At 38.9% G+C, this 24,749-nt stretch overlaps 1 protein-coding gene across 6 annotated transcripts in view; it reads right to left on the bottom strand.

Moving 5' to 3' along the window:
* Positions 1-301: 301 nt before the first annotated feature.
* The window catches only part of GPALPP1 (GPALPP motifs containing 1), a 34,032-nt gene continuing 9,584 nt past the window's right edge, over positions 302-24,749 (bottom strand). The window contains exons 4-9 of one of the 6 annotated variants that reach the window (XM_061434542.1): positions 22,202-22,307; positions 18,407-18,541; positions 17,327-17,491; positions 12,844-12,942; positions 5,913-6,131; positions 302-372 (exon numbers count right to left, since the gene is read on the bottom strand). In XM_061434542.1, coding sequence (XP_061290526.1) covers positions 5,913-6,131; positions 12,844-12,942; positions 17,327-17,491; positions 18,407-18,541; positions 22,202-22,307 — 724 coding nt within the window. In that variant the 3' untranslated portion in view covers positions 302-372. Of the gene's footprint in view, positions 373-1,250; positions 6,132-12,843; positions 12,943-14,987; positions 15,125-16,229; positions 16,494-17,326; positions 17,492-18,406; positions 18,542-22,201; positions 22,308-24,749 lie in introns of those variants that run through there. The other 5 variants (XM_061434540.1, XM_061434541.1, XR_009739860.1 and 2 more) reach the window with 5 other exon arrangements.

The raw sequence follows: 24,749 nt of genomic DNA, 5'->3' as shown, positions 1-24,749 counted from the left end.
CTTGCAGAAACCTGCTGCAAAAATATGTGCTTTAGTTGCACGTACTCCCCCATCATCAAAATCACCTACATACTGACCTTCCCCCCTACCTTATTGGAGCAGTTTCTCAGAGCTATCTGAAATACTGTCTCCCGGGCTATAGTCCTCATTTTGCCCCAAATAAAACTTAACTCAAAACTCTCATGTTATGCTTTTTTTTTTAAGTCGATATCATGTGCACTTATTTTTTAAATGACATCTTCTGCTCTCCCACTTATCATGAGGCAGGGAATCTGGGTTACGTACCTGTGAACACTCTGTAGTGACTAGCACAGAACCTCCTTTCATGGACAAGGGCTACGAATGTCTGGTTCACCACTGTGTTCTTAGCACCTAGAATACACCCGGGTATTTAACAAATGTTTACTGAATGAACAAGTGCAGTATTTCCTCAAGAAATATTTACTATAGGAAAATGATCTGAAAATTCAAAGGCTCTCTTTCCTTGATACTCTATGTCCAGATTCCTATCATTTAATGCTTAGCTTTTGTATTGCCAAGTGTCTCCTTTGGTCACTTCCCCAGTTAAGGAAGAGAGAAATCCTGAGTCCTGTCTCCCTAGTCGTTTAGTTTCTGACACTGTGTAATACAAAATTAGAACTTAAAAACAAAAAACTCATTTCTCCCTGGGACTATAAAAGAATATATGCTTTCTGGAACAATCTGAAAACTAGAAAAGCCAAACAAAACAAAGCAAAAAACTCCCTCAAAACAAAAAGCAAAACCCAAAGAATCTCATAATCAACCAACCCAGGAAAAACCCACCACCGTCATATAATCTTTCAATATGTAGAACAATGAAATTTTGGTTATAAAGCTAGTGTCAGCCCTTCTTGTGCCCTGGTGCTCTTAAGAGCATTTCCAAATTGTCTATCTTATGTTTTTAAATAAATAGTTAATTTTTTATTTAAGGCTAAGCTATGTGGCATGAGGAATATTATTTCCCCAATCAGGGCTCAAACCAATGCCCCTTGCATTGGGAGTATGAGTCTTAACCACTGAACCACCAGGGAAGTCCCAAATACTTAATATTTGCAGTTATATTGGGATAATGAAAATCTGGCAAGTGAGTTGGGTTGAAAGACTTTACCCCCACAATGATCTGACTGGTTAGAATAAATCTTTACAGGACATTCTCTTTAAAAACATTGCCTGCTTCAGATAAGCTAATTAACATTAAAATAAATAAAGCAAAAATAAAAGGCCACAACTTCAGATATAGATGCATCTTTATTTATACATAAAAAATAACACCTCAGAAATTCTTCTTTTCTAAAAACAGTCTTTTAATCATAAAATCAAAATGAAAAGATTGAAAGACAGTGTATAGCTTTTTAATTTTGCACACACTATAGTCAGGGTAAATATTTAAGCTGCAAAAAAATATACCTCTCCAAGAACAGGAAATGCATGACCTTCTGAAGCTGTAGACCAAACTTACATGATGGTTTCAGAAGTCAAACAACAACAACAAAAAATTAACATTCTCAAGTAGAAGACCTGGCGTTGCTGTTTTATGGGTGACTCTCTCTAGCGACTTTCCCCATGTTGATTCTTCCTTTTAGGTATACAACTCAAGAGAGAATTTTCCTTTCCCTAATAATACCTATCACTGCCACGGAAAACAGGGAAGTGAAGTGATATGGGCTCCTGTAAATAGTCTAAAAACTATCTCCCATGATCATATGTTTCTAAGCAATAATGTTAACATTATCCACCTTATATAAGAGACAGAAAGTACCAAGATGTTTCAGGATCAATTAATTTATATATAATGACTGATTATCTCTTCTGGAGCATGGAGCATGTAGGCCTTGGTACCATGTAAAGATCAACCTTATTTCTAAAAAATATCATTACTTCAAAGAACCATAAAACGTTCAAGTGACAAATGTCAAGAAGCTGCTACACCCAAACAAGATAAAAACTTCTTAGTAAAACTGTAGCTTTTCTTTTTCTTAGGGCATAGAGATTAATTTATGATATTTTTCCCGATACAAAAAAAAAATGTTATCTGATGAGACAGCTTTATTATGGGTGTAGCTACCACCTCTCACCTTTTGTTTCTTCTGCCAATTCCCCCACTTGCTAGAGCCATTGATTTACCGGTAATGTTGGTATTATTTGAAGCACCAAAATCTGAGATGACAATTTAGAGAGTGGAACAAAAATCGTATAATTTCAGGGACAATGAACTTAAAACATCACCTTCACCAAACAGTAAAAAATGTTAAAAGTGTCTGCTTCACTCTTTGAACTTGAGTTGTTCTTTTTTCTTATTTTTAGGTTTCAAAAGAGGTCACAGTTCTACAAAATTGGGCCAAGAAGTAAAGAAAATTAAAAGTTCTTAGAAAATGTCAACAATCCCAATTTTCTGCCAGGTGGAGCACAGACTTGATTTTTCAGGCCTTGGGCAGCTTTGAAGAGGGGAGGAGATGAAATGAAGACCACTTTTCCATCCTGTGCAAACAGCTGTTTTGTTTTTATTGTCAGTGTTGTTATATTGGGTTTAGTGTCTCCACAGGGCCAGAAAACTCTGGTTTGGCCTCACATTTTGTAAAACTGTCCTCAGGGCGGTGTGAAATAGCATTAGACCTCTGGAGAAATCTGTATGCAGGTCAGGAAGCAACAGAACTGGACATGGAACAACAGACTGGTTCCAAATAGGAAAAGGAGTACATCAAGGCTGTATATTATCACCCTGCTTGTTTAACTTATATGCAGAGTACATCATGAGAAACGCTGGACTGGAAGAAACACAAGCTGGAATCAAGATTGCCGGGAGAAATATCAGTAACCTCAGATGTGGAGATGACACCACCCTTATGGCAGAAAGTGAAGAGGAACTCAAAAGCCTCTTGATGAAAGTGAAAGAGGAGAGTGAAATGTTGGCTTAAAGCTCAACATTCAGAAAACCAAGATCATGGCATCCGGTCCCATCACTTTATGGGAAATAGATGGGGAAACAGTGGAAACAGTGTCAGACTTTACTTTTTTGGGCTCCAAAATCACAGCAGATGGTGACTGCAGCCATGAAATTAAAAGATGCTTACTCCTTGGAAGGAAAGTTATGACCAACCTAGATAGCATATTCAAAAGCAGAGACATTACTTTGCCAACAAAGGTTCGTCTAGTCAAGGCTATGGTTTTTCCTGTGGTCATGTATGGATGTGAGAGTTGGACTGTGAAGAAGGCTGAGCGCCGAAGAATTGATGCTTTTGAACTGTGGTGTTGGAGAAGACTCTTGAGAGTCCCTTGAACTGCAAGGAGATCCAACCGGTCCATTCTGAAGGAGATCAGCCCTGGGATTTCTTTGGAAGGAATGATGCTGAAGCTGAAACTCCAGTACTTTGGCCACCTCACGCGAAGAGTTGACTCATTGGAAAAGACTCTGATGCTGGGAGGGATTGGGGGCAGGAGGAGAAAGGGATGACAGAGGATGAGATGGCTGGATGGCATCACTGACTCGATGGACGTGAGTCTGAGTGAACTCCGGGAGTTGGTGATGGACAGGGAGGCCTGGCATGCTGCGACTCATGGGGTCGCGAAGAGTCGGACATGACTGAGCGACTGAACTGAACTGAACCAGTGATGTGGTCACTCATGGAAAGTATCAGTATTTTCTCCCTGTTGGTGAGGTTACAGACATTCCAAGCATTATGGGAGAAACAATAAATACATACTATAGGAATATCTCTCTCTATTTTACAGTGAGGAAAGCAAAGCAAAAATAAGTATTCAAAGACCACATTTTTATCTTAAAAATGCCAAAAGCTTCTCAAAAAATATATATATATTAGGAATTTACATGAGGATGAGGAACTAGAAAACATCTCATCAGAAGAAAAAACATTATAACAAAATCAGTGAAAGTAATAGATACTCTTCTACAAAGTTTTGTGTTCAGAAAATATCACCCACTAAAAATGACATCTTCAATCAAAAGGCAGCTCTGTTCAATTCTGCTTAGACTAGGAACCTTTCCAATTTGCTCAGGAGAAAAAAATTCATCTTTTAAACAGGAACATTCTTGAGTGGGTTACTCTTATGGAAGGTATCATTGTATTTGTATAGTCTAAGAAGTCTAAGAAGAAGAATCTGGCCCATAATCTGACTGAACACTCAGTTTTATACTCAATTTTCATGAAGCCTAAATGAACTAGGACTCAGAATCTTTCCCCATTAAAACCATGTGCATCAAAACTAGAACACAGAACTAGCAGGACAATTGGGATTAATCTGTAAGAAAGTGTAACTTCCAGAATTTGTATTTAGGCCTAACTGTTGAGAATTTTCTGTTTAACATCTTCAGAGGCAATGCTTGAAGCATCACAGACTTACCATCCTCCATCATGGTGGCTTTGATTACTTTCCATTTTTATATCTGGGGAATATGAGTTTGATTTTTTTAAAAAAAGTTATTCATGGTTGATTGCAGAGATCTGTCCACAATGAATTAGCTAAAACATGTTACATATAAAAATGGGCCAAGTCAGATCATCCCAAAGCAGTTTAAAGACTTACAAAGCTTTGGTGAAGAACACAGAGCCCGGGTCTCAGACTTCACACCATTAAAGGTTTAATGGTGTGACCTCTGAAGGCATCCTCTAGGATTACTTACTAAGGTTGGAAAAATCAAAATGGTTTTTCCTTAGCACACGAAATAATGCACAGGTCCCTCTTTGTGACACCAACCAACCAAAAAACCCAAACCACAAAGAAAAAGCTCTGATAGCCCAAACAAGCAAACTGCTAACAAAATAGAAAAAACCTTCACACCCTCTGTTTTCAAGTAAATGTTGTCTGTTCACTGACTGCAGTTTAGAGGGAAACCAAAATAGCTTCAAATTCATGGATTCACTGGGAGGATCCCACTCAGTCTCTCAGGGCAGCCTGGTGACATCTGATGGTGGGTTCGGGCTGTGGGAGAGACGCCCTGGATCGGCCTGAGCAGATCTTATGGAGCACTTGTGAGGGTGGGTGGAAGGATCCTAAAAATGATTATTTGAAGAAAAGCCCACACGTCCTCAGAAGCCAAAGACACATAAATAAAATTCTCCTCTAAAAAGACACACCAATTTTATGTTTTCACGTGACTTTAAAGGATGCACAGAACAAGGTAAATCTTTTTGGTTTTTTTAGACTAAAGTCATCCTCTAATCTTAAGAAACTCAAAAGAAAGGAATAAAGTTGGACAGACAGAAAAAAAGAGTATTCTTCAACTCTTCTTCATTGCACAGGGAAATCCCCCTGAAGTAAGAATAAGAAAATTCAGTAAGTCGGAAAATAATTCTCATCTGAACAGTATTTTCCCTTAAAGCCACACTTTAATACTGATGTAGGTTTCATCCAATTAAAAATCACAAAGATTTTACGAAGCAACCTTAGCTTTTATGCAATCACAATTATGAACCCTTGTCAGTTTGGGCCATGTACGAGTGATGTAATGGCTTTGAACCTTAACTTGCACAGAATTTCTCAAAAGCAATGAACATCTTCTGTGATCTTATTTAATAACATAAGAAAATTGCTAAGAAACCTCATTCTTTAATAAAGCATGCATATTTACTCAAGCTTCAAATCACACTTTTCATTGCTGCTTCTGACAAATGAAAAGCTTTTATTTTAGCATTCTGAATAGTAATGCCCCGTTAGGTTATTATCAGGACAAGTCTACTTTCCCAGGATAACATATTTTTTATTCCACAAGGCTGAATTTTCAAAATTCACACTTATTTAGAAAAAAAAAATCTGCAGGTTTATAATCTACTTTATTATAAAAGGAAATCAATTTTTACAGTTATAGGTAACTATTTAGAAAAAAAGTTCAAAATTTATCAATATGAAAATATGCCTTACTGATAGATACTTACTTATAAAAACATATTGCCTTTGCCATGTGAAAACCTGCTGTTTAGTTCTCTAGATTTCTTTATCAAGGCTTTTTTCTGAGCTTCATCAAACCGATGAACTTTGAGATCTGTATCACGGTCAAATGGTATTCTCTCTTGGGGCTTATTTTTATCTTCAGCAGCCTTATTCTTTAATTTTTTATGATGAATGTCCATAAGAGATTCTGACCTTTTTGATTCCTGGGGAGAGCAAGACAGCAGAAATAAAAATCTTAGTTGGGATACGTCACTGGCAGAATATAATAATCAGGAAACAAAGGAATGAAGTGGTAATGGTGAACATTAAGGGAGGCTATTTACAAACCCCAACTGTTTTTCTTCTTTTTTAAAAAAATTTTTATTACTTTTATTTATTTGGCTGTGCTGGGTATTAGTTGCGGCATGTGGGATCTGGTTTCCTGATCAGGGACTGAAGCCAGGCCCCCTGCATTGGGAGCACAGAGTCTTAGCCCTGGGACCACCAGGGAAGTCCCCTTCTTTTTTTTAATACTTAAAAAAATTTTATTTATTTTGGCTGTGCCGGGTCTTCTTCACTGCACGAGGACTTTCTCTAGTTCTGGCGAGCGGGGGGCTACTCCCGACTTGCAGTGTGAGGGCTTCTGAAGTGGCCTCTCCTGCTGCAGAGCACAGGCTGCAGTATAGGCTTCAGGAGTTGTAGCACGTGGGCTTCAGGAGTTGCGGCTCTCGGGCTCTAAAACATGGGTTCAGCAGCTGTGGTGCACAGGCTTAGCTGCTCTGCGGCTTGCAGCATCTTCCTGGGCCACGGACGGAACCCATGTCCCCTGCATTGGCAGGTGGATTCTTAACCCCTGGACCACCAGGGAAGTCCCTCAATGGTTTTTCTAAATCTGAGACAGCATCTCTGAAGAAAATATGTATCAGAGGCAAATTCAATTCAACCAAAATAAAGGTATCTATGAACTCATGCCACGTGATCAAAAAAGAACAAGATGGACATGAAACTAATGTTTAAATAACCATCATGCAAAGCATCATATGATGAGTCAGTGTTAATGGGAGAGAAAGGAGCAATTACTTTCTCTCTTGGGAGCCTGATTAAAGCTTCATGGACGCGCTGGTCCACGAAGCCTTTGTAGGTGGAATGGAAAAGACAGGCACCGCCAGGCTGAAGTGAAAGCACACTCAAAGCAGAAAAACAACGGCACAGAGGAGACAAAATCCAAGGCTGGTGCAGGTCACGTCGGCATGGTCCTGGCACAGACTGTGTGCCAAGAGGACTTCAGTCCCTCTCAGCTTTCCTTATTGCCCTCATTCTCTTTCTTTTCAGCTGGGGACGGTGCTCACATTTTCTTTTTTAAAAAAATCGAAGTATAGCTGATTTATAGTATGATATTAGTTTCACATTTTCAAATATATCTAGGAGGATGAGGTTCGAGCAGAGGCAACTGGTTTTTATAAATTAGAGATTCATCACAGACCTTTCAGTATTAGTTAAAGGATAAGACAGAATAGCCCTGGTTTGGAGGAGCAGGGCGTGAGATGCAGGAGTACGTGCGGGCAGTACAGACCAGCAGCCATCCAACTGCTGTGTGTGTGTGTGTGTGTGTGTGTGTGTGTGTGAGAGCAGGGCGTGAGATGCGGGAGTACGTGCAGGCAGTACAGACCAGCAGCCATCCAACTGCTGTGTGTGTGTGTGTGTCAGTGTGAGTGTGAGCAGGGTGTGAGATGTGGGAGTAGGTGCAAGGCAGTACAGACCAGCTGTGTGTGTATCCATCCCTGGGGGCCACACAGAGTGGATTCCAAGGGGTATTGAAGGCACAGGGAATTTCAATGTTCTCTACCCGTGATTCTCAGCTTCTTCATGTAGCCTCACTTAAAATGGACTCGCCTGATAATGCATCTTGTGAGGATATCTACCCTTTTATTACAGCCCTTTTCCATTTAATGAAGAAGAGGCCTTTCAGAATCTTATTAGAGAACACTGTCTTGGGGAGCAAGGCTCCAGAGCATCAAATAAAAAAACCTGCAATACTGGTATGAACGAAACTTCTAATCAAGGAACGGTAAACCCAGGAGGCTTTGAGCTATTATTCTGTGTCTCAAACATAATTTCTCTTAAAGAGTGTAATATCCTTTTGGAATGGTATTTCTGCTGCTGTTGGAATGTTTCTGAATTCAGATACACTGCAGAATGGGACAATGAAAGACGGTAAGTTTTGCTTAACAACCACATCTCTTCCACACCCTGTCTCCTGTCAGAGAACATATTTGAGAGCAAAGACATGAAGAGAGCTCAGTGAAAGCAAAATAACTGGTAAGAAATGTTGAAGGCGGCAGCATCTTATTTCATTAGAAGACAAATTCATGGCACCTACCCACCTACGGTACAATTCAGAAGTGTCATAGAAATGATCATAATCATATTTATTTGAACAGAGAAATGAAGTCAGACTTTTTCACAGAAAGCCAGCCTCACCTGTCTGATGTGACAATGAGATCTGACTTTGTCAACTAGGTTATGTGGTTATTTCCTATAAACTTAGCTCTAGCTGGATGCTGTAATAGTTAAGAATTTATTTAAATTAGCACTATTTCCAACTTCTCAATCCCTCTCATTTCATACACTGATCATTTCATACATCTTTAGGAAACAAATTGATTTGCAAGTTAAGTGCTTTCTAAATCTTTATTTTTAATGAAAGTGGAGGTAAAAAGAATCAAATATTGCTAAGAAAAAATAACCTATCAATACACAGGGCATGGAGAAACAGTTAAGAACATAAGCGCTGAATTTGGAGAAACCAGAGTAGCAATGATGGTGCTGACATTTTCAACACTTGCTGATCACAGGCAAGTAATTTATGCCTACGTTTCTCAGCTGTAAAATAATAAACCCTAGTAGCAGTAATGTCCAAATATTTGGATGAGGTAGGAGTTAGGTCATCTAAAGAATACAAAGGATTTAGTACCATATCGGGGTACATAAGAAACAGTCAATAAATGTTAAGTATTCAATTTACTGAGCATTTACTATGTTGTAATCTGGACAACATCTAAATTTATAATCAATATAAATTAAATGTTATTATTGCCATTATGCGGATTTGGAAAGTGAGACTGAGAAATACACGCTGTTCAGGGGGCTGGAGTCGGGGCACTACAGTCCTTCCTGTCCCTGTTCGCCCCGCCCTTCAGTAGCCAGTAGGGGGCAATGCTACCAGCTTGTACCCTTTGGAAAAATGGAAACAGCCCTCAGCTGAGAAGTTACTAAATGTCAAGCTGTTCTAATTGCAAAAGAAAAAAAAGAGACTGATGTGAAAGAAAAAATCAAAGTTGAGACAGAGTGAAAGTTGGGATATCATTAATAATAGTAATTTTTTGTTAATAGATCATTCTGAGGTTTAAGTACATAAATAGAAACTGTTTAAAGAACTGAATGACATCATGATAATGAACCATGTTCCTTTCTTACCCACTGCTGTATGTGAACATGGTTTCCTAACTCTTAACCATATGACTCTTAACTATACAAATGAACTAAATAAAGAACATATTTGATGCTGAAATCTGTCTTATTCTAGCAGTAACATTCATCGAAAGACCAGAAAGTAACTGGAGAAAAGGTCTTTCATTAAGATATAAGGTTTACATTTTACTTTTGACATTTAATAATTATCAAAATCTGAGATATGTTTATATTGTTTTTATCAACTGATTTTACAACTTAATCCAAAAGGAAGAAAAGTGTAAACATTTAGACTTTAGATACAGGAAATTAAAACCTTTTGGTTTCAATTTATGTGCATAGATTTGCTGAAGTGAAATATGACTTTTCAAATATAATCATAAAAGACTTTCAAGCGTAAAAGTGGATTCCATTAAGATAAAATTTGTGGCATAAGAGAAATGAAATTATGTATTCAAGGAGAAAAAAGGATGAAATAAAATTTCCAACTGTTAAGGAAGAGCTTGTTCATACATATTTTTAAAGGATAATAATAGATAATAAGTTGCTAAGGCATTTAGATTCCATCTGAAACACTGAAAAGAATAATAAAACAAGCTATAAATTGTATCTCTGCAAACTATTGAAACTTATAATGACATGTCCAGGAGAAGTTTTCTGAGGGGACAATACTCAGTAAATACTGAGTAAAAACACTTGAAAGGCCATCTCTCTCCACCCTTGACTGGTTGAAAAGAAAAACAGCCTCCTGAGCCCCATGACAGATGCAGTGAATCAAAGCTGCCACCATGGATCTCAGGAACCTGTGCTGTGAAGATCCACCCAGGTTCTCACACAGGTGTCCCGTAAAACAGATGGTTCTGTCTGGTAGTTTGGTATAAACAGAGGGGGAAAGAGAATGGAAAGCACAGGAGTAGGGTTAATCTGGGATGGAGAACTATAATGGAGAATATAATTATATGTGTACATATAAATGTAAAACATTTATACTGTAAAATTTAACCTTTTAGTGCAATTTCTCCACATTTTCCCTCCCTTCTTCCACTAATGAGATAATAATTCACTAATGAGACAATAAGGATGAAGGCAGACAGGCTATCAAGAGTTGGATGGGAAAGGCTGAAGACTTAAGAAAGAGCTGGAGGAAACAGAGAGCAGAGTTTGGAGAAACTGTGAGAAGCGGTAGAAGTCCTGCTTGCACTTCCTAGAGCTGGTGCTGAGGAAAACGGTCTACGCTGATGGGCCAAACTGCAGAAGGTAACAAAAAGTGAGCACCAGTGGACAAAGAAAAATGGTCAGTTTCCACTGACTGACCCCCTGAAGTAGTAAACTGAACACCAAGAAAGACAGAGGAATACGTTAAACCAGTAGACTATTATAGTCAATCCACACAATTCAAGTGGACTGTTGTTATGATAAAAGAAATGAGCTGTTGTATCAGTTTGTTTCAGGTGTGCCGTCTACCTGGTTTAGCACATTTGCATTCTGTGACTGACACAGAGGACCGAACTTATAAGTGAGTAATAAAAACATCTAGAAGCAGTTAGTTCACAGAAAATCACACCAAAAGCCAACTCATGTGAGATCAATTTGCTAAACGACCAGTTTGTTGATTTACCAAATTTAATAATTTAACAAAACGTGTATGTTTTATACTAATTTGTAAAAAACAAGGGCAATTAATTTTGAATGTGATAGTTTCTCAGAAGCTTTAGAAAATTCATGCTAAGATTCTAATTGTTTGGTTTTTCTTTTGCCTTCCTGTGCTTAGTCGCTCAGTCGTGTCCAACTCTTTTGCCTTCATGGTCATATTTTATAAAGATTGTCCAATTTATCAATACTAGGAGGTGGTTCAGTCTGAAAACAACATTAATATTTTGAAAAGTAGGTCTCATAAGTAACCAAAATTTCACCATAAGACTCAAACCCTAATTTTTTGGAAGCATTTTAAAGTAAATTGCAGACATCATTACATGTTCTATATTTGTTTACACTGTTTTCTTTTAAAGTAATTTACATAGAATGAAATGTGCAAATCTTAACACTGCATCCACTGAGCTTTGCAACTTGAACTCCTAGCAATATGTGGGATGTACTTCCATCCCTGCAGAAGCTCTGCATGTTCCTTTCTTGTCCATCTCCACACTCCTGCTCCAACAACGACTCTTCTGATTTTTTCCCACCACAGACACATTTTGCTTATTGTGGAGCTTCATATAAATGGAATCATACAGTGGTACATGTGTATGAAATCTTGGGTACGACTTCCTGCACTCAGCATAATGACTTTGAGATTAATCCACAATGTTGCATGTATTTGTAATTTGTTCCTGTTTATTGCCAAGTAGTATTTCATCATATATATACTCCCCCTTGGCCCCCTGCTTACTGATAGATACCTGGGCTTATCAAAGAAATTAGCTGTTATGAATAAAGCTCCTATGAAGATTCCTACAGAAGTCTTTTTAAGGCTGTTGTGAGTGAAGCACTCTCAAGTCTGTGAAAACTTTGCTAACTATATTTTTAATGCTTATAGAACTTTTTATAGACTAATGCACTGGGAATAGAAGGTAGTTTTCCTGAACACCTAAATACCTTTCAGGAGCTGAAGGGTTCAGTGGTTTATTTATTCTTTGAGTGAAATACCAGGTTTTTTTTGCTGTGTTTTTTTTTTTAATGAGTAAGAGACAATTACAAAAATAATAGTTTGCCCAATGAATCCTGACTGTTTTCAAATTTAAATTGAACTGTATTTTAAAGTTTCATACTTTTATTTAAATCTTTACATCAAATATTCCAAATTGGCTTATATTTAGAAATGTCTGAATTGGGATCTCTAGGAGTTAATAGGGCTCTTTACTTTCTGATCATGTGCTACCCATCTCCAGGAATTGAATTTCTGATATACGATTCAAGTAAAAAATGAACTGGGGTGGGATGATTTGGGAGAATGGCATTGAAACATGTATATTATCATCTGTGTAATGAATCGCCAGTACAGGTTCAATGCATGAGACAGGGTGCTTGGGGCTGGTGCACTGGGATGACCTAGAGGGATGGGATGGGGAGGGAGATGGGAGGGGGGTTCAGGATGGGGAACACATGTACACCCATGGTGGATTCATGTCAGTGTATGGCAAAACTAATACAATATTGTAAAGTAATTAGCCTCCAATTAAAATAAATTGATTAAAAAAAAATAAAAAAACAAAACTAAAAAAACCCCGAAAACCTGAAAATATTATGAGATGCATTAAAAAAGCCCACAACATGAGGATTATACATATATGTTTGTATACATATATGTACACACAAGAGTATTTTTCAGAACAGAGGTATAGAAAAAGACTGAGATGAAAAGAAAAACATAAAAGAAAGAGAAACAAGAAAAAGAGAAAAAATGAGAAGAGCATTAAAAGATGTAAAAAAAAAAAGCAAGGTCATGCATTTTATTCTCTGACTTACATTGTATGAGGATACTTGCTCAGCCAATCTCTTATCCCTTCCTGATGGTATATATTCTTCATCCTTCTTACTGAATGACTTTCTTGCTTCTTGCATCTCCTGAGGAATGAACAGATAACACATTACGGAACCACATTATCAGGAAAAAATGAACAAGAAATACTATCATTTTAATTCAGATTAACAGGAGACTAGACAAAGCCAGGCCTGTTGATTCTCTTCCCACTAGAAATGGTAATATTCTTGGTAAGGGATCTGTTAGTCTCCTACTCTAACATTTTCCTGAAAACAAGAAAAAAAGCCCACAAAACCTCCATCCAATCAACTAACTGGATTTTATCAAACTCAGAGATGAGTCTGACAAACGGTAATAAAATGCAGATGAGAAAATAAGGCTTAAGAAGAAATCTTACATTACTGTTTTCAAAACCAGGAAAAGCACTTTTGAGGGAAAAAAATTAAGAGAAAGAAACAAAAGGGGTATAGAAAAATAAAAACAAAACTATCTTTATTCACAGAAGACATATGAGTGTCAATGTAGAAAACTCCACGATCTATTAAACAACTCTTAGCATTAATAAGCAAGTATAGCAAAGCTGGGGCTTCCCAGGCGGCTCAGTGGTAAAGAATCCGCCTGCTGATGCTGGAGACAGAGAAGTGTGGATTTGATCCCTGGGTCAGGAAGATTCCCTGGAGAAGGAAAGGGCAACCCACTCTAGTATTCTTGCCTGGAAAATCCCATGGACAGAGGAACCCAATGGGCTACTGACCATGGGGTTGCAAAGAGTTGGACACGACTGAGCACACACAGATGCACGGCAAAGCTGTAGGATACCAGGCCAACAAACAAAACATACCAGCAAGGAACAATTAGAATTTGAAATTTAAAAAGATATACCATTTACTATAGCACACACACTGATGAAATACTTAGGTAAATTTCCAATAAATTTTGGTTAGAAAAAAAAAATATTCAGCAAAATACAGCCCCAACCAAGAATGAATAAGGCTCAGACAAAAACAACTGAAAACTATTTTTCTCAAAGCATGTTTTTATACTGTTGCTATTTGCTTAGTCAGGTGAAGTGAAGTCGCTCAGTCATGTCCGACTCTTTGCGACCCCATGGACTGTAGCCTACCAGGCTCCTCAGTCCATGGAATTTTCCAGGCAAAAGTACTGGAGTGGGTTGCTATTTCCTTCTCCAGGGGATCTTCCCAACCCAGGGATCAAACCCAGGTCTCTCACATTGTAGGCAGACGCTTTACCATCTGAGCCCAATTTTTATCTAAATAATGGACTAACACTGTACTTAATAAAGTATGTTAAAAAACGTAGGAGTAGCTCATTTCTCATTTTTCCATAACAATTTTCCCAGAAACAGATTCTTTACTTGTAATATTAAGAGAAAAATGATGTTCTGATAAGATGGAGGTGAAGACCTGACCTTCTAAGAGTAAATCTAGTCAAGACTGGGAGGTGAGATTATAACAGATCTTATTCAATTAGTTCATGCATAACACTTTCATTTCTTTCTAATCTTACTTCATTTAGGCCATGTTGGCATTAGTGGTAGGGAGATGAATGCTGGGGAATCAAATATAACAAGTAAGATGATAAAATAAATTTTTAAAAAAAGGAGGGAAATGATGGAAAAAACATACAAAAAGGATATTTGGAGAGAGAGTAAAAAAGGAAACTTGACGAAGATCCATTACAAAAATCAAAAATTAGTCATGACCTTTATAAAGGATTTCCCTGGTGGCTCAGACGGTAAGGCGTCTGCCTACAATGTGGGAGACCGAGGTTTGATCCCTGGGTCGAGAAGATCCTTTTGAGAAGGAAATGGCAACCCACTCCAGTACTCTTGCCTGGAAAGTTCCATGGACAGAGGAGCATGGTAGGCCCATGGGGTTGCAGAGTCGGACATGACTGAGCAACTTCACATTATAAAGGACAGCTCTGTGATACTTTCTGTGATAAATTCTACCACAAATATAAGTCTGCAGTATTACATGCTGTGATATAGAACCACATAAGATCTAAGGGGTATTAATAATCCCTTTGTTAGTCTGTTGTAAATATACAACAAAACATTTTCAACCGTAAAAAGAATGACTAGATCTAAAGAACTCAGTCACAGGACCTAAAATCTTAAGTTCAAATTGTACTGGTTACTTTCTCTTCGTTCCATTTTTCTGTGTTATTTTCCTTTGAGGAAGACTTCTTGCATATCTAGCTGTAGGCTAGACATGTACTCACACACAATGAGGAACAGGAGGTCTGAAAAAAGCACAAATAAAAAGTCCATGTAAGGGATTTTCCCGGTGGTCAAGAATCCGCCTTGCAATGTAGGGGACACAGGTTCAATCCCAGGTCGGGGAATTGAGATGCCACAGGCCACGGGGCAGCTGAGCCTGCACGCTACAACTGGAGAGTCTGTGTGCTGCAATCAAAGATTCCACGAGCCACAATGGAAGATTCTCCATGCGGCAAGTAAGACCTGAGTAAGCCAAATAAATAAATATTTAAAAAATATTAAAAAAAATCCATGTAAGCAAGGGTATTAAGTTGTCTTTTTGGAGACAATTTTAAAGGTGAAATTATAAAAATGCCAGTAAGTTATTTTTATAAAAGACCAGTTAAGAAAGAGCAGCCAGGCATTCCAACACTAGTCATTCACAGTGTGTGGCTCACATCTTTTTTAAAATTTATTTATTAATTGGAGGATAATTGGTTTACAATACTGTGCTGGCTTCTGTCATATAGCAACACGAATCAACCGTAGGTATATATATATCCCCTCCACCCCTCCAGGTTGTCACAGAGCTCCGGTGTGAGCTCCCTGAGTCATACAGCGAATCCCGATTGGCTCCCTATTTGACACGTGGTAATGTGTGCTTCCAAACTATGCTCTCAATCTGTCTCACCCTTCCCTTCCCCCGCTGTGTCCACAAGTCTGTTCTGTCTGCGTCTCCACTGCTGCCCTGCAAATAGGTTCATCAGGACCATCTTTCTAGATTCGGTATGTATGTGTTAATATACAGTATTAATTTTTCTCTTTCTGACTTACTTCACTCTGTGTAACAGGCTCTAGGTTCATCTACTTCATTAGAACTGACTCAAATGCATTCCCTTCTATGGCTGAGTAATATTCCATTATGTATATGTATTAATACCACGAATTCTTTATTCATTCATCTGTCGATGGACATCTAGGTTACCTCCATGTCCTAGCTATTGTAAACAGTGCTGCAGTGAACACTGATGTCTTTCTCAATGGCGGTTTCCTCAGGGCACGTGCCCAGCAGTGGGGCTGTGGGGTGTGGCTCACTTCTACCCCCCATCTTCCGTTGCCTCTCCCCCCAGGTGTGGTGGTTCACCTCACCTGTCCATTATAACTCTCGGATTTCCTTGAGTCTTCAGGGTAAAAGAGAACGTATGGTTTTGCCACATATTCTGCTAAAATGAGGTGATTTCCACACATCACCCACATTTTAAGAACAACACTATTTCACAACCAATTCTTCATGAAAATCAAAGTGTCTTAAGGAGCTTTCTCTGTCACTTGTGACCAAACATGATGCTTGCCAGAGGAGACATTCAATTTTTGGTTATAGAATGAAAATAGAAATCTTCATAATTCCAGGTACTAATGAACAAGACAAACAGAGTTAGGGGCATGAATTAAGTAAGGAACTGTTTAATTTAAAACTGATAAGTTATAATCATAAGGCGCCAATTAGTCAAGCATTTAAGACAGCACTCACAACTCAAGGAAATTGGAATTTCTGATGAAGTGAATTTAAGGAGTTAGTACTGGCTGGATTCTTAACAATGGAATATTTCATAATACGTGTAGAAATCCAAGAAAAGAAAATCTAATAATAATGATGTATTTTATGCATAGTTTTTCCTTTTTCTTTTTTTGGTAAATTATTCAATGTATTAAGGAAAGGGCTTTTTGCCTGTCTTGACAGTAATGTGAAGTTTAGTGCACTGGAGCTACTGCTACTTTCAGAGACACTCACTACTATCACTTAACTCGCTAGGTTAATCTGTGCTTTGGTTTTTTCCAAGATATTTTAAAAGAAACTTTCATGGAGACATTTTGACGTATAAAGACTGGGGGATTTGGAATCAGAAAGGTCTAGAACGGAATTACTGTTCATCACTTACCAGCATTTAATTCCAGAAAAAATGACCTCATAGGGCACAGTGTCTCCTTTCATAAAATGAGGTTAATAAACTTATGTCTCCAGGTTCTCTTGAGGTTTAATGAGACAATTTGTTGGGAAACAGTATAAATGAATACACAGGAAGCAACTGGTGTCGCTTTCTTTTCTTATAACTTTCCTTCAGGGGAAATCTTTTCCCTTGGGAATCATAAACTAAGAAACAGTACCCTGGAATAATTCTGCTTTCTATTTTTTTCAAAATAGAGCCAACGTGGACAGAAATACAGGAACACACAAGCCCTCTCACCTTAGCTTTCCTTTCCCTGTCGGCTGGCGTGTCGGTCCAGACTGATCGGTCTCCAGATTTGCCATCAGCTCTTCTCTTAAAAGTTCTGGGCCCGAGACCAAAGTCTTTCATTTCTGGAGGAAGTTCGGTCATCCAAGATTCTCTCGTAATTGGTTTAGATGAATCCTTTAAGAGAAATAAAAAGTTAAACAAAAAAAAAGTATCTTGGAAAGTGTGGACATGTGTGCATACATGTATAGAATACTACCTAAGTGACTATGCTTCTCAGCTGAGGCAGATGTTAAGAGAAAAAGACACTAGGAGAAAGACAAAGGCCCGTCTAGTCAAAGCTATGGTTTTTCCAGTAGTCATGTATGGATGTTGAGAGTTGGACTATAAAGAAAGCTGAGTGCTGAAGAATTGATGCTTTTGAACTGTGGTGTTGGAGAAGACTCTTGAGAGTCCCTTGGACTGCAAGGAGATCCAACCAGTCCATCCTAAAGGAGATCAGTCCTGAATATTCATTGGAAGGACTGATGTTGAAGCTGAAGCTCCTTTTAAAACTATGGCCATGTGATGTAAAGAACTGACTCCTTAGAAAAGACTCTGATGCTGGGAAAGACTGAAGGCAGAAGCAGAAGGAGAAGGGGACGACAGAGGATGAGATGGTTGGATCGAGTCGGCATCACCGACTCAAAGGACGTGAGTTTGAGTAAGCTCTGGGAGTTGGTGATGAACAGGGAAACCTGGCATGCTGCAGTCCATGGGGTCGCAGAGTCAGACACAACTGAGCAACTGAACTGAACTGAAGAGAAAATGATTTAACAGATGGATGATTTTTCTTGTCAAATATGTTATAAATACTTTCATCTAATTTATTGTTCTTTGGACTTAATGTTATCTTTTGCCATACTGTCATTTTTAATTGTGCAAATCTGTCAGTTTTCTCCTTTTATGGCTTCTGAGTTACCCTAGAGACCAAATTTTTATATACATACACATGCAGAAGGACATTTTTTAAATGTCTGTTATCAAAATTGAGATTTTTGATCTATGTGGTCGATTTCTCAGAGTAAAGTGTTCTGTGTATTTGAAACTTACGTCATCTCCTTTGGTCAGTTTTTCTTTCATTCTCTGGGCCCTCTTTTCAAACTCTGCTGTTACACTGGAGTTAACTGGTCCTTTGGCAGGCATCGGCCCGACAATGTCTTCCTCCTCACTGCTATCCGTTTCCTTCTGAAACAAGACAGGACCTTTAAACCAAGAGTGGAGTGACACATTACAGAAAATGATCCTAAATTACTCAAAATTTAACTGAGACCGATAACCTGGAAACAGAATGAAGGAGCAAACACCGTGTCACTGGCTAATCACTGAGCACCTTTCCTGTGCCTTCGTCAAGCGCACCCAACAGAGACCACAAACCCAGGGCGTGGGATCTGTCCCACCTCAGCCCCTGTGTCCACGGCAGAGCTCATTAACTCACTCAGCTCTATTCCTGATGGACACAGATGTGGCCTCACAATTCCTCTGAAATACTCCAAGGAAGTGGTCGGAGAAGACAGAGTTGAAGCCATTCTCTTTCCTGGTACAGAAAGAGCTCTTTGGAAGAAGAAACACATGAATATGACGTTCTTGGAAGCTATATTCGCCTCCATGATTTAGTATGGTCCACTGAAACAGAAGTGCTGTGCAGTGCCTTCCAAAATGCTGGCCCAAACGGGTGCATTTGGTGCCCAAAGTACTCCAGAGACACATTATTGCAAAAATGGAATTCAAATTGTTTTTGGTAAATCATTTTAACAAAGGGTTTTCATGTAAGACTCTGTGTTAGATGCTATATACACTAGGGTTTAAAATAGTCCTTGACCTCGAGAAGGAGAGAGGGTAAGATAAACAACAAGATGAATCACAATAAGATGTTTGTACTCCCACTGGGACCGGTAGTTTCTTCCTCTTATTTTTTCAACTACCAGGACCAGGCGAGTTAATTTGTGTTGTTTACACTTTCCCTGTTAACCACTCAATGTTAACTCTCTGTGGTTTCTTCTCTGAACTTCTATAGCAATTGTTCTCAGTACAAATAACTGGATAATTATACCTTGTCTTATGGCTGACTCTAAGCCACACACTCTCTCAATAACTGGATTTTGTCTCATTTGAACCTCATAATAAAACTGGGAAATAGCATCATTATTCCTATTTTCTTTCTGAGGAAACCTAGGTTTAGAGAAATATACTTGGAAAGATTAAACAACTTGTCTGAGGTTGTAAAACTTGTACCTAAGACTTAAATATTCTAAGATCAAAGCCAGTATTTTTTCTACTTATACTACAGCAGACTATTATTTCCTTTATTTCAACTGCTAAAGATTTAACTTTAAATGTTTTAGCTTTTCTCAACAACAGTAAGCTCTTTGATGGCAAAGACATTATCTTAAACATATTTATAGCCCCCTACAAACTTAATACTTGGTGATATAAAACGAGCAGATGTATAATAAACTTTAAAAATTACAAGAAACATAGTATCAATAGAGTGTTGACATTTAGGATGATGCGATAAGCTAATGATATTTACACTTTCTTCCAATAAGAGATAGTTTTATAAAGGTAGAGGCCTGAAATATGTAGGAACTGTAACAGCTCCAACCAATAACTATTGCTAAGACAACCCAGTGTTTGTTCATGATGGTTGGAATCATGCTTTCTTCAGGAAACTAAAACCTTCTCTAATTCCTGGGGAAAACTGATAATTCTAAGCCAATCACTTTGGTCTCACTCCTCGTGCCCAACTGATTGGCTTGAGCATAGGCATATGATTCAGTGTGGGCCACAGAAATATGAGGAGAGGTCTATGGGAAACCTGGAGAGGTTTTCCTCCCCCTAAGAAGGGGATACAAGACAGGGTTCATTCCTCTGTCTGGACATTGCCGCCTGCGTGTCAATCTAAGGACTCTGGCAGGCTTCCTGGTATAAGGAAGGGGTCAGCCTAAGAGGAATTAACATGCTGCAAGTGACAGAGGAGACATTCAAAACTGGGGTCCTGGGTGATCTTGTGAGGCTAAGTTAACCAGCCGTGGAGTGTTCCCATCTCTAGACCTCGTCTTAGGTATGAAACACATTTTCCTCAATTTGGGAATACAGATTCTAGATCATTCAGGAAGTTATACAAACAACCCATTTGCTAACTAGCAAGGTTGAGACTAAGCTTCATTGTAAGTTGGACTTTCTGCTATTAGCAGCTAAAAGTGCTCTAGCTGGTGGCAAGCCAGCCACATAAATATCTGGGGGAGATGTGGACAGCAGGTATCAAGGCTCAGGGGTAGGAGCCTGCCTGGCATATTTAAGGTGCAAGAAGCCCAGTGTGGTCAGATCAAAGTAAGAGGAAACCAGGGAGTTAATGGGAGCCAGACTGTAGAGGGCCCTGTAAGGACTCTGACTCTTACACAGAGAGGGGAGCAGCAAATTAATTCTGAGTGTGACTGATGCGATCTGACTTTCTCTGGGCCACTCTAGCTGCTGTGTTGAGAAGAGGCAGCAGAGCATCGAGGGCTAAGACAAGGAGACCAACAATAACACAGGTCAAACAGGGTGATGGCTTGGGGCAGGGTGGCAGCCGAAGTGGCTGGATTCTGGGCGTTTTGGAAGGTGGGAACAGAACTTGTCAGATCGATTTCTGTGACTAATGCCTGACACACTTATGTGTTCTACAATCATCTGTAGGTATTCTATATCATTCATTGAAAGAATGAGTAAATGCTGGAGTTCATGAGCTTAACCACTGAATTACATTTCCTTCAGTAACAACCTCTGTGGAACTGATGAATTCTCAGTGGAGATGCACAGGAGTCTATGAATTCACATATAGGATGGTACTGCAGAAGAGCAGACTGAACAGTGATTTAAAGTCCTAAGAATTGGGCTCTGAGTTTCGGCTTTGCTAAGCAGAAACTGTGCTATTTGGAGTAAGTTACCCAATTTCTCTGGCCTTTAGCATCTCTAAGATACAGATCGTAATTATTTCATAAGGCTTTGGAGAAGCTGAAAATAGTATCCATATATAGAGAAAATGCATTATAAATTATATTCTTTAAATCTCAGCCATTGTTAAGGACTAGGCTTCTAATATGGAGAAGGCAATGGCACCCCACTCCAGTATTCCTGACTGGAAAATCCCACGGACAGAGGAGCCTGGTGGGCTGCAGTCCATGGGGTCGCTAACAGTCAGACATGACTGAGCGACTTCATTTTCACTTTTCACTTTCATGCATTGGAGAAGGAAATGGCAACCCACTCCAATGTTCTTGCCTGGAAAATCCCAGGGATGGGGGAGCCTGGTGGGCTGCCGTCTATGGGGTCGCACAGAGTCGGACATGACTGAAGCGACTTAGCAGCAGCAGCAGCAGCCCTCTAATAAGAAAACAGATTTCCTCCTTGATTTCGGAATCACTGGCTCTTTCTTTTCAAAACATCATGTACCCACGAGTGACCCTGTTAAATAATGGTACCAGAACTGGGTGGGACAAAGTTAATTTCAATATTTTATAATAATTATTTCACTATTTAAACATTTCTCAGCTTGCTCTCTTTTGTATCAAATCACAGCGATTCCTTGAACTGTTTACTGTATTCTACTTTCTAGGACGTAAAAGCTTCCCTTTAAGGATGAGAAGCATGAATAGATCACACCCTGTCAACACGTGACTGCCTTGTCATTTTCCTACAGAATCTCAGGTCTGAGATAGCTTTTGATTTCATCTACCCATGCTACAGTCCTAAATTAGTATGACTATGACACATCTTACATTACATTTGAGTCAAATGACTATAGTTACTACTATGTAAAGTCTTGAGTTTCTTACATCTTGTTCTTTAATAGAAAAATCCCCAAACCTCAGAGTTGAAATCTGATGACACTTGTCCTGGATCACTTCTGCCTTCGTCACTTTTCTGTGTAGATTTAAGAAAACCGGGCGGTAGTGCAGGACCTATCATAGGCCTGAAAAAGAAAACGCACCTTTAAAAAGTCAGCTTTCAGTTGGCTTTTACTTTTCAGTAAAAGCTCACACAAAGAATAAAAAGCCAGGTAATAATAACAAATGTGGAAAATGAGAATCTTATTCGATGTATTATTTTTACTCTGTAACTTAGTATTCATGTATGGATGTGAGAGTTGAACCATAAAGAAGGCTGAGAGCTGACAAACTGATGTTTCTGAACTGTGGTGTTGGAGAAGACTCTCGGGAGTCCCCTGGACTGCAAGGAGATCCAATGAGTCCATCCTAAAGGAAATCAACCCTGAATATTCACTGGAAGGACTGATGCTGAAGCTCCAATACTTTGGTCACCTGATGCGAAGAGCCAACTCATTGGAAAAGACCCTGATGCTGGGAAAGGTAGAAGGCAGGAGGAAAAGAGAGAGAGAGAGGATGAGATGGTTAGACGGCATCACCACTGGACTTGATGGACTCGAGTCTGAGCAAGCTCTAGGACCGGTGATGGACAGAGAGGCCTGGCGTGCTGCAGTCTCCGGGGTTGCAGAGAGTCGGACACAACTGAGGCATTGAACAACAAACCTAGCATTTTTTCACCAAGTATCATAAAAAAATTTAATTTCTACACTTTAATTTTCTATTTATTAGTTAATGATTAGATGCTAAACCAGTAATTCTCAACCTTTGTGGCAGTGGTGTAAACCCACTTCCTAAAAGAAGTATGGTAAATAAAAATAATGACCAAAAGAAAAGAATCCTTATTATGTATTATGGACTAAAGTCTGTGAAGATCTTTTTATCTTGTGCCTTGGCTTTCAGTTTTGATAGTCACTGTCCACTGAAAAATACCTTAGTGGCATTTTAATTACAGTCAGAACTACTTAAGTACAAATGGAGTCTTAAGGACATATGTAGCGAATGCATATAACAGCTGTTAGTAATTTATTTATGGTTACATGTGTCAAGGCAGTATAAAAACCAACATTTCCTCCTCACTAACAACCCCATTATGATGTGGAAATGTGTTACAAAGAAAAGTGTTCCTCTGAGACCCAGAGAGAAAGGAAAAGGTGGTATGCTAACCTCATTTCAACCAGAGAGTGCATTTTTCTGTTTCCCTAAAAAAGTCCTGGTTGGTATAAGTTGCTCCATTTTCTACCTAAGCAAAATGATGCCCAAGGACAACACAAACTCGTAAGCGGCAGACTGGAGCTTTTGCGTTGTTTGTTTTGTTCTCTTTTTGGCCACGCTGCATGGCATATGGGACCTTAGTTCCCCAACCAGGAATCAAACCTGTATCCCCTGCATTGGAAGCATGGAGGCTTAACCACTGGACTGCCAGGGAAGTCCCCAGAGCTGGAGTTTGAACCCCGGTCTATGTGATGTTAGAGTTCATTTTCTTTCAAGTTGCCCTATTGCCACAGTCTGAGGCAACTAACACTGTTCAAAAGAGAAAACCTGCTGAAATTCTGGGTCTTCGAAAGAGAAAGTGCTACTTTTTGTGTGGAAAAAACAAAAAGAGGAATGATATTTCCTACTCTCTTTCATACTGTTAAGTGTCTTCATTCTATTTTTGCTCTTTTCCAGAGATGTCCCTGTGTTAGTGGAACCAACCAAGAGGGCAGTGATGTCCTAAGCTGAATTTTCCAGATGGCACTATGTTCAATCAGAGTCTTACACACAGGTTTCCCAGCAGGGCAAAAACAGCACTCGAGTCTCAGGGTCTGGGTTCTGATCTCGGCCACGTAGTTACCTCTTGTCTTGGTTCATAAAACTGCTATGAACCGAAACAACTGTACATATGAAAAATGCGGAAGTGTGGTATTAAGAGAGATCAAATCAGTTGTCATTTATATGAGGAAGTACTGTAAGAGTGTTTTTTGAGTTTTTAGCAGATGTACAAATTCAAGTACAGCTCAACTCTCTGGCCTCGGGGAATTTTGTGAGGATAAAATTACTAATACATACAATCTTAAAATATAGTAAACGAACATAACCATGGCATGCTACAGGCTTATGGAAGGTTTTGCTTCCAACATATACTACCATCTGTTTATTTCAAACATATATTATCGTCAAGACAGAATTCTCAAGAAACTGCTATGCCTCTAATAACTGTTTTCTTGAAAGGAATATTACATCCCAGCAGTCAGAAAGTTTCCCATAAAAAGCCAGGCAGAAAATATTAGGCTCTGAGGGCCACATTCGGTCTCTGCCACATATTTGTCTTTGCATTTTAATGGCACCTAATGATCATTCTTAGCTTGGGGGCCATACAAAAGCAGCCATGGATTGCCCAGCCCTCTTATTTCTTTTTTTTAATAATAAGCTCCCTTTTATTTACAGACACCATTACAAAAACTATTTTATATTCATAACAAAAAGTGTTTTTTTTGAGTTGTAGTCAGAGGCAGTTACTTTCAGAAAGTTATATGAAAATTAAAAGC

The sequence above is a fragment of the Bos javanicus genome, chromosome 12 (genome assembly GCF_032452875.1).
Source record: "Bos javanicus breed banteng chromosome 12, ARS-OSU_banteng_1.0, whole genome shotgun sequence".
Taxonomy (NCBI): domain Eukaryota; kingdom Metazoa; phylum Chordata; class Mammalia; order Artiodactyla; family Bovidae; genus Bos; species Bos javanicus.
Note: the sequence above shows the minus strand (reverse complement) of the source record. Positions and strands in the feature narration are given on the sequence as shown.